At 37.4% G+C, this 10,528-nt stretch overlaps 1 protein-coding gene across 1 annotated transcript; it reads left to right on the top strand.

Moving 5' to 3' along the window:
* The first annotated feature begins 554 nt into the window (after positions 1-554).
* On the top strand, positions 555-9,071 carry LOC129889705 (AT-hook motif nuclear-localized protein 10). The gene is given in 6 exon segments (XM_055965112.1): positions 555-1,471; positions 1,584-1,636; positions 5,351-5,482; positions 8,192-8,350; positions 8,437-8,666; positions 8,668-9,071. Coding segments are annotated over 6 exon segments (1,284 nt in total). The 5' UTR covers positions 555-834; the 3' UTR covers positions 8,741-9,071.
* Positions 9,072-10,528: the final 1,457 nt, after the last annotated feature.

The following is a 10,528-nucleotide window of genomic DNA, read 5'->3' as shown; positions in this document are numbered from 1 at the left end:
ACTCTTGTGATATTTATGTCGAAGTATTCTAATGACCTCGCTATCACTATGTTAACTTGCATGTATTTTACGACTATTAGTTATTCTTTTAATATTATATTAAATTCTTTTTAATTAAAAAAATTATCAGAACTTTACGGAATAAATCAACCAACACAACACAACACAAAATAAGATATCATGATATATGTTATTTATTGACGACATTATGTTAATCGAAGAAACCAACGAGACTATCTAAAAAAAAAGTACAAACAATATACAAATGATAAATAAAATTAAAAAAATATGCACATTTTAATAAGACTAAATATGTCCATTGATTCAGTTATCTTGAAGAACAACCTTAATGTAAGACTAGATGAAATTATAGAGCTAAAATATAAATAATTTTATATTTAATCACATTATTATTTTAAGAGAATGAGATGATAAATAAACATGTTTTTTTTTATTTCATTTATAAATTAGAAGAAAAAAAGGTTAAAATAAAAAAGATGGTATGTGACGAAAGGATACCTAGTAAAGTGAGGCAAAGAGATGTACTATCTGCCCCAAAAGTCCAAAAATAATTTTTTTTGTTAAAACCCTAAAATTCTAAACTCTTGTTGTGTCTTCCCCCTTTAGTCCAACTTCTCCTCCGCTTTTGGCTATCTTGTTGTTCAGCCTCCCCTACCCCCTAACACCCCCAACCCCACCTCGGCTTCTTCTCTTTCCTCAGTCATACTTCTTCACTTCAGTGTACAGAAACAGTACTATTCTTGAAAGAACAGAATCACTACAGCATTCTTGAAAAAAAACCCTTTTTTTCCTGAAGAATAATCCTCTGTTTTCATGGATTCTCAAGAATCCCAAGCGGGTCACCACCAAAATCAACACCATCATCAACCCCAACACCCCCAATTTCATCACCATCAACAACATGGCCATCATCCCATGATGATGGCACGACCGCAACACCATCAGCATCACCAACACCAACAGCTTCATCAACAACAGCAACACCACCACCAACATCAACAACAGCAGCAGCAGCAGCAACAAGCCAACTCCTATGTTGTACCCAACAATGTTCCAACACATAACAACAACAATTCTGCAATGATGCAACAGCTTCAGCAGCAGCAACAAAATTCTGGGTTTCCGTTTAATTCTATGCCAAATACTGCTGCTGCGGTGGCGGCGCCCCAACCTAATCTTGATTACTCAGATGCGTCATCTCCTAGGGCTACTGGATTCAGCATTGAGCCTGCTAGGAAAAAAAGGGGCCGACCCAGAAAGTATTCTCCCGATGGTAACATTGCTTTGGGTCTCTCGCCTACTCCTGTTACTCCGATTTCATCTGGGGTGCCCCCTACGGATTCCGGAAGTGGTGGTGGTGGTGACACAGAGGGTCCTTCTTCCGAGAATCCATCGAAGAAGGCCCGAGGAAGGCCTCCTGGCTCTGGAAAGAAACAGCTAGATGCTTTAGGTAATTGATTTGCACTAGTTTGAAATTAAAAAACTGTCTTTTTGGGTTTCTTGAACTTTTTTCCTTACAATTCAGTACTTGCAGTAATTAAGTGATTCTTGATGGATGACAGGTGCAGCTGGAGTTGGCTTTACACCCCATGTGATCACAGTGAATGTTGGGGAGGTAAAATTTGTTCTGTTGTTTGTTTGTTTTTTTAATTTTCTTTTTGGTAAAATATATTGTTGTCTTTTTCTATTAATATTATGTTGTTCTAGAAAACATGCTATTAATTTACTGAATGTGCTCGGCAGTGTCTCTCCGCGCTGTTATATGTAGGCGATATAGCTAACTCCCTGAATTTACTGGAAGGAAAGTTGCATTTATGTCTCCTTTATTTTTCTTTTATCTCTTTGGCGGATACATGTTGATTGACTGACAAGTGTTTTGAGATTCATATGATCTACCGTCTTGTCGGAGTTTGTAATAACATAGGGACTATATCCATTGGGGTGGCCCAGTGGTTTGGGCTTGGAGGTCTCAAGTTTGAAACCCCTTGCCAGTGAAAGCAAGGGGTTTTCCCAGTGTTGTGAAAGGCGATTGCCTCGTCGCCAGAGGCGAGGCGACCCTTCATCGCCAGAGGCGAGGCGACCCTTCATCGCCGATTAGCTTTATGGCGAGCGATCTTCATGGCGACAAAGGCGAGAGGCGACAAAGGCAAGAGAGGCATTGCCTTTTATATTTTCTTAAAAAAAGGTGCCCAATTTAGGCTTTTAAAAGTTAAAAGGTAATTTTAGTTTTTTTTTTCCAAATTTGCATAGTTGCACTGTTAGACTGCGATTGAGACTCCAATCAGTTGACTCGATTAGACTTCTCCGGCGACTACAAAGTCCAACTTATATGTATTTCTTCTTTTCTTCTTCAGATCTTCCTCTGTTTCTTTTTCTTTATTCTTCTTCAGAGTTACTTCTACCTTTTTTTTCTCATTGTTTTGATTTTTGTTCTTTTTTTTTCTCATTCAAGTTCTAAACTTTTAGTATGTACCATCTATTTTCAGTTTTTGAATTGAAATATTTGTTAATATGTTATTGCTATTGAGATTATGATTATTTATATATGCAATTAAATATTTTAATTTTTTGGTATTAATTAGCGCCGCACTTCAAAAAGGGGAGCGCCTCGCAGCTCGCCTCGCCTTGTGGTGAGGAAGACCCTTGTCACCTTTTGTCACCTTTCGCCATCCAAAATACTGGGCTTGCCTTCTGGATCGAGCCTGTTGCCCCGGACTTGCCTAGTATGAGTTACCTCTCCTGTGTGGTTTGCGAGCTATTGCACATGAGCAAATGTTTTATCTTGTGCGCACCCAAAGGGTAGCGGCTGCGGGTTTCCCTTGTCATAAAAAAATGTATTTATGTAACTGTTGCTAGGATTTGAAGATTTTGTAAAAGAAAATCAAGAATATTGCCACACACGAGCTCAAGAACGGAATGTAATCATATACTCATATCAGTGTAACATGAGAAGTAGTTTAGTAGATCCTCCTGAGTGATATCCTTGATCCAAAGGCTTCGAGGGATATGTCTTGGGGCTTTTAGATTTAGGATTGGCCATGGTGCTCACAACATCATTATAGGCCTACTTGAGACGGGATTAAGCCGTGAAGTTGAGTGTAGAGAAAATTGAGTGCTTGCCTTGTTTGGTTGTCCATTGGTATCATATAGGTACAACGACACTAAGGCATGCACCTCAAGTGCCCACAGAAGCTCACTATAAGATGGTTGTTTTAAGCAATTAATATAAGAACCATGAAGGAGATGATATGGATGGATTTGGTAGTGATTATTAAAAAGATATTAGGAATGGAAATATAATATAAGAAAGCTTGGCGGTATTATGAAGTGACTTAAATATTTGCATTGTTACATCTAATGTAAGGAGAAAAAGATCTATATAGGTGATACTAATTTGTTGGGATTAAGCTTCATTCATGATCGTATGTTTTATTAGATCGTACGTTTTCTAGGGTTCTTGTAGTGCTGTCAGAGATTTATGTATGTAGTAGATAATATAAAGACCTTCTAGTGTTTTTCTTTTGAAAAGGTAAGGTAAAGCGCTTTTTTTGTTCTTAAATTACTCCAGTTTCACTTTATGTGACGCTATTTCTTTATTAGTTTTCTCCAAAAAGAGTGACACATTTCTATATTAGGAAACAATTTAACTTTAAATTTCCATTTTACTGTTAATGAATAGTTTATGTAGGTAGCTACACAAAAGTTATGGTTTATTTAGGACCACAATTTCAAAAGTCCAAGTCCCTTCTTAAACTTTTTGTATAGTTAAATTACGTCACATATTGAAATGTAGGGATATTTTATATAATATTGGACTGTGAGTTTACGGGTTCAAGCCTTGAAAACAGTCTCTGCGTACAATAGACTCTTGTGGTCGGGCCTTTCCCCGGACCCTGCGCATAGCGGGAGCTTAGTGCACCGGGCTGCCCCTTTGGACTGTGAGTTTAAATGGACGGACATGGACGGTGATGATTCATATAATCGATCACGAGTTGCATTAGAGTGAGGCATTGGTAGGTATCTTGTGGCTTGAAGGTTACTCGCCCTTAAGGCATAATAATTGTTTCTCTATCATAGCTGATAGATTCTAACATTATTGCACAAGATTTATATAAAAGCTATGCTTTCTGCTAATGCATTCTTTCATTCTCACCAATGGCAACTAATTTAGTATTGGATTATGAGAGGACAATCTGTTTTTTCTCCAGCAACCGCGCATACCAGATGAAGAAGAAGTTAATTGAATATTGCCTTTTACATTTAAGGTCATGCTGGTTGACAAACATGTAAATTTTATGTCTGAAGAGTTCCTTTTTTGGGGGATATGGTAAATTCCATGACCTAACCCCTCTATCTGGAGATCCAGGGGTCTATGAAGAGTTCCTTTTTTGGGGGGATATGGTAAATTCCATGGCCCAACCCCTCTATCTGGAGACCCAGGGGTGTACTTTGCCACCAGACTATCCCCCCTTGTCAATTTTCTGACATGGGGTTGTGCATGGCCCTGGCAGTTAAATTGGGAATTGAAAAGGTCAGCACGCCAGAGTGCTTTAAGAGACATGATGGACATGGGAAGACAAGCTTTTAAAACTGCTGTTTTAGGAAAGCATTAGGTGTAATATTGCACGAGGCAGTGACTGGGACGAATATTGGTTGTTTTAATTGCTCTTAAAGTATGGATTTATAAATAAAGAACTTATTTATGCTTAACCATACCACTTCTTTTTTCTTTTTTGGTGAATTAATCAATTTACATTGCATTTTATCTCATTTTGTAAATAATATTTCATAGAGAACCTTTTGTTTTGGTTGTGGAAGACAGGAAGTAACTAGGGTTTCCAGTGTGTTAAAAGAATATCATATTGGTGATTGAAATTGTCTTTGACCCGTTTAAAACGACAACTGATTAGCTGGATATACTCTTCAGCATTTGAGCAAACTTTTTAATGAGTGGTTTTCTTAAGATCGATTGCATATGCCTATCAAGATTTATGCAAAATTTCTTGCACCTTGGTTTTGTATGCTGCAAAATAAAAAATAACTGGGTAGAGGTTATACACATCTTTTGACAAGGTGTACCTGTTGTAGATACACATCTTTAATTTTTGTTGCCCATGGTGCTTGGATTTGTATCTACTAAAGGGACTTGGTGGTGGAGTGCATTTTTTGCATCAATTTTTATTACAGTTTTGCAGAGCATTGATGCAGTTTGATGCTTTGTTTTTCTAGCTTTATCGTCTTTGTTAAAAATTGACCTCTGTTAAATTCCCAATCGTGTGAATTTTCAGTTGACTATGTGATATGATGTGAATCTGTTTTCTGTCTTCAGGACATAGCTTCAAAGATAATGGCTTTCTCCCAGCAAGGACCACGTACTGTTTGTATTCTATCTGCAAATGGAGCCATCTGTAACGTCACCCTTCGCCAACCAGCAATGGGGGGTGGCACTGTTAGTTACGAGGTTTGTATGCATTTTCCTTGAGACGATATCTGTAATGTTATCTTAATTCGTATAGTTATCCGTAATATGCCTGTGAACTGGATTTAATGAGGGAGTGGTTTAGTTAATATGCATTTCCGTCTTATACACATACGGAAAAAAGACTCTTGACGTAGCATAGTTTGGAATATTTCCTGTAGCCCTGCCAAGTTGATTGTTTAATTGAATCCTCTTTAAAGAAATCTTAGTGGAGGCAGAAAACACTAGGTGCTAGGTATTTTTTCTCATCTGCCTAAGCTTTGTGAGCAGAGTTACATGGTACTTGTGCTGGTTGAAGGTAGCAAGTACCCCGTGGAATAATTGAGGTGCTAGTGAGCGAGCTTGGCTTGGACACCACCATCATAAAAATAAAACTGAATCCACTTGTAAATAATTGTTAAAAAACTAATAGAAACTGATACTGTTTTTGGATCCTTACTGTTGCCTGATTACTGGTTTGTACAATACTCATTACTTACCCTGAAAATCTTGATTTGTGTCCTTGTGCATTTTTGAGGCGCATATCTGTCAGGCGGCTTAGTAACAAATGCGGATTTTTAACTTATAGAAGTGTTGGCAGCAGAAAGTAGAAACCACATCTCTTTTTTTTGCTTTTTAATTCAATCCCTCCTTTTGTGCCATTTCATGTTAGAAGTCTAGTCCTTGCTTTTCATGTACAATTTTGTGCGACAATGTGGTTAAAATGGGTTGAAATACTGGAAATTCTTCAATGGATTGTAAATAATGGTTATAGTTCTTGAATGACTCCTAGTTGTTTGTGGATCAAAAGCAAAACTGTTATTCAACAGTACTTTAGTTCTTAATCTGAGATCTACTTAATCTTTTTTATCTTAGTTGTCAACTTTGGTTTTGGATCTTCTTAAAGTTGGAAACACCTTGGATTTTATATAGGATGTGCTCTCAGTTTTGCAACACGGAACTAGCTGTTGAGAATGAAGATCATTTCTTTTTTGTTTGCTGTTGTCTATTTGTTTACTTATATTTTTGTTGTCTTCATTTGGGTGATATTTTGATATACATCTTATTTCAATTGACCTTGACTGCAACCAAGAGCAACCAACATCAACAACAATTACCTAGTGTAATCCCATAAGTGGGTCTGAGGAAGATAGAGTGTACACAAACCTTATCCCCTGCCCTGAGAAGGTAGAGAGGCTGTTTCCAATAGACCCTCTGCTCAAAGAGGATGAAAATAATCCAGGCTAAAGAAACAACATGTAATAATAGAAATCTAAGAATAAGATAATACAAGAATAATTTTAATACTCCGGGAACGAAAAAGAAACATGCCCAACTATCAACTAACCTTTTGCCCTAGTTTTCGACCTCCACACCCTCCTATAAAGGGTAATGTTTTCGGTGAGCTGAAGTTGTGTCATGTCGGGTTTTGCCTAATTACCTCACCTCAATGCTTCTTTGACCTACCTCTACACCTCCTCAACCCACTACGGTCAACCTCTCACACCTCCTTACCAAGGCATTTGCACATTTCCCTTCATATGTTTGAACTATCTCAACCTAATTTTCCACATTTTAACCACCAGTGGGGCCACTCCTATCATGTCCCAAATATCTTCATTTCTAATCTTATCTCTCTTGGTATGTTCGAACCATCTCAGCTTCATTTCCTGCATCTTAACCACCATAGGGTCCACTCATACCTTGTCCCGAATACCTTCATTCCTAATCTTATCTCTTCTGGTATGTCCGCACATTCATCTACTCATATTTGGTTACTTGAATGAGCTGTCATTTTAACCTTGCCAATGACAGAAAGATAAAGGTGCATTCTATGCCATAATGGTCTCCCTTCTGATGTTTGTCTGAAGGATTGTCTTTCAATTGGATCTACTCAATTAGGTCGTTTTCTACAAATATTGAAAACTCTCTTCCCTAAAGCATCTTTCTAACTCTCTTGCAACATTTAGGCAAATCTTATGCAAACCTTTCTCAAGGAGATAAGCTGACTAATTAAAATGCTAGTAAGGGGTGAGTGGAGATAACTATATCATTAAAGCGTTTAACTTGGTATCTACATCCATCAGTCCTTGCAACATCACTTTCCAAGCTAACAGTTGGTTTGATTGTTGAAAGAAACAATTAGCTTAGTTTGATGCAGGCTTACAAAACGTGGCCTTGAAAAGAAGAGACTTGTAGTTTATGATGTGCATATACCGTAAACTCGAATATTTTATAATCAAACAACATGGTTCAGGATATTTATGTGTAAGTTCTTCTACCAGAGCATGCTTGTGTTTGCTAACCATAGGTAATAAGTTCCTTAGTACTTAAACAAGGTTTATTTGGGTCCGATCATTTCTTTAAGAATCATTAGTGTGAGCGCAAGATGCTTTGTGCACCGAGTTGCCTTTTGTCTCCTTGAAACTTGACCAAACATGTTATTAGTCAGTTGATCACAGGTGTGCAATTACATTGGTTCTTTTGTGCATGATCCTGTGGAGCTTAAATGGAAGCTTATTTCATGAGTGAACTTTTTTAGAGCATGGTGTTGCTAACCTGATTAAGTTGGCAGTAGATGAGTTAGGTGGTTGATTCACTTGTAATGTGTATAATTATATATTATGTATACTAGTAATCTCAAATGTTATATGTACGATTTTTCTTTGATAAGTAATATCATGATATTTAACCTGTTTCTGTTATATGCAGGGCCGATTCGAGATCATCTCATTGACAGGTTCCTTCTTGCGGTCGGAAAGTAATGGCAGCAGTGGACCAAGTGGTCTAAGTGTGTCACTGGCTGGGGCAGATGGTAGAGTATTGGGTGGTGGAGTTGCAGGAGTGCTTATGGCTGCCACACCAGTGCAGGTGTGCCCCTCTATCTGCCTTTATACCCCTCCCCCTCTTGTTTGAGTTCATAATGTGTCATAAAACTGTTTTAAGTTCATGACCAGGTAATAGTAGGTAGCTTTCTTGCTGAAGGGAAAAAGCCAAAGTCTAAGACGCCATCTTCGACACCACCATCCAATATGTTGAGTTTTGGTGCTCCTGCCACAGGGGAGAGCCCTCCTTCTCAAGGTGATGCCTCAAGTAACTCATCTGAGGAAAATGGCGACAGTCCTTTTCAACATGAACCAGGACCTTATGGTAACACTGGCCAACCAATGCACGGTATGTCGATGTATGCGAATATGGGCTGGCCAAAATCGCTGTGAAAACACTTTTCTTAGTCGACGTGACGTTGCCAAGGGTATTTGACTTCCTCATTCCCCTGCAACAGAGTTGGCAGTTGATTCACAATCCTAACAGGCAGAGTATAGGTGTTTCTTGATTTTTCAACTTGAGCTTATTTCCCTGTCCCCTTCCCCCCCACCCCCGCTCCCTTTCCTGTCTGTAGTTGTGGTAAAAGGCAATTGGCTGATTTTACAGAACTCCATTTTCATGGTTTCTTTGGCACCATGGTCTTTAGTAGTATATGTTAGGTGATACTTGGTTGAGTATTATTTATTTCCTGATGGTCCAGAGTTTTAACTTTTAGGAATTTTTAGATGGTTAGAAATTCTTCTAAATGAATGGAGTATTTTCTTCAGTTGCCTTGTCCTTGGCCACTAAGGTTAGAAATATTTAATTATTTCCTTTTAACAATCATGATGAGTAATTCAACATGGTTGCCAATTATGATTAACTTGACTTCACGTTTATTGTGATGATTTTCACCTGGACTTGAAAATCCCACAAAATCTGCAAATGGATCCCAGTGAGGAATTCCATTCCATCTTTACAACGTGCTTACTTATCAGAAGAAATGAAGTACGCTAGGTGGTCTTTTGGGATGATTTAGTTGGTTTGGAAGGTGGTTATTTACACGGATGACGTGGGATCGATTCCTCCTCAATATTTTTGGAATTGAGCCTGTCATATAGTGCTTGTCTAGTGCGGTTAACATCTCCTGTGTGGTTGATAGGCTATAATGTAGTGTGAGTTTATTTAGTCCGTACAAAGTGCTCATCCAAAGGGCAAAGATTGATAGCCGGCTACAGTTATCGTGAGGTTCAGAAGAAAAAGAAAAAAGAAGTACCCTAGGTGAATACTCTCCCCTCCCCTTCTTCAATTAATAATGATTAGGTTAAAACTTTAAAAAAGGATTATTGAGTTGATTAGAATGTCCTTATTTTACAGTGCTTATATAACATTTTCAAGTTAGAATTCGAGAATGACTATCTTTAGTGATTGCGGGGTTTGCCGTCCACCCAACCCAATTGTAACATTGGCCTACACCTCTTTTATCTATGTTTATATTATAAAATACAACTCTATATCAGCTTCTCTACTCACTTCCTAGAAATCACCATTTGTGTTTTATGTTTTACATAATTTATCGACTTTTTAAAGAGCTAATTATTTACACGTAATTTTAATATCTCTAGATTTTTCTGCTTGATAAATTTCATAAAACTTGGTTCACATTAAATAACTTATATCTCGTTTGGATTGACGGATTGAAAGTACTAAACTAATAATAAATAGTTGGTTATGTCGACCAAAAAGTGTCGATAAGAAATTTTTCTCTATTAAAATGATTAATACGTCCTTAAAGTTGTTTATGAAAATTATAAATTATAAATATTTGTACAATTTTGAAGAATTAACTTTGAAAATGTAATTGAGAGAGAATTCGGAATTCTATCTTGGGAAGAAAATATTGAGAATTAACAATGATATTAAAGAGTTGATCAAATTTCATGACTAACTAATATCCATAATCAAATGTGTGATACAATAATTCCGTCTTTTCTTATTCCACCGATCAAACGACCAGTAATGCTTTAGGTAGGATTTGACCGACCTCTTTGGCATGCTAGTCGGCTGAAAATAAGTTGGAGTAGAAGGAAAATATGTGGATTCAAACAAACTTGACCCATGAAAGCTTATCACTATTTCTCTTTGGTACGGAATGTTACTCGAGTTTCTTCTAAGCAATGGCTCAACTACTTATAATTTAAGTCAAAAATTTCTAAAGTAGTACTTTTTACCATTTCTATGGAA

Source organism: Solanum dulcamara, chromosome 5, assembly GCF_947179165.1.
Source record: "Solanum dulcamara chromosome 5, daSolDulc1.2, whole genome shotgun sequence".
Lineage (NCBI taxonomy): Eukaryota > Viridiplantae > Streptophyta > Magnoliopsida > Solanales > Solanaceae > Solanum > Solanum dulcamara.
This window is presented reverse-complemented; position numbering and strand designations above follow the sequence as displayed.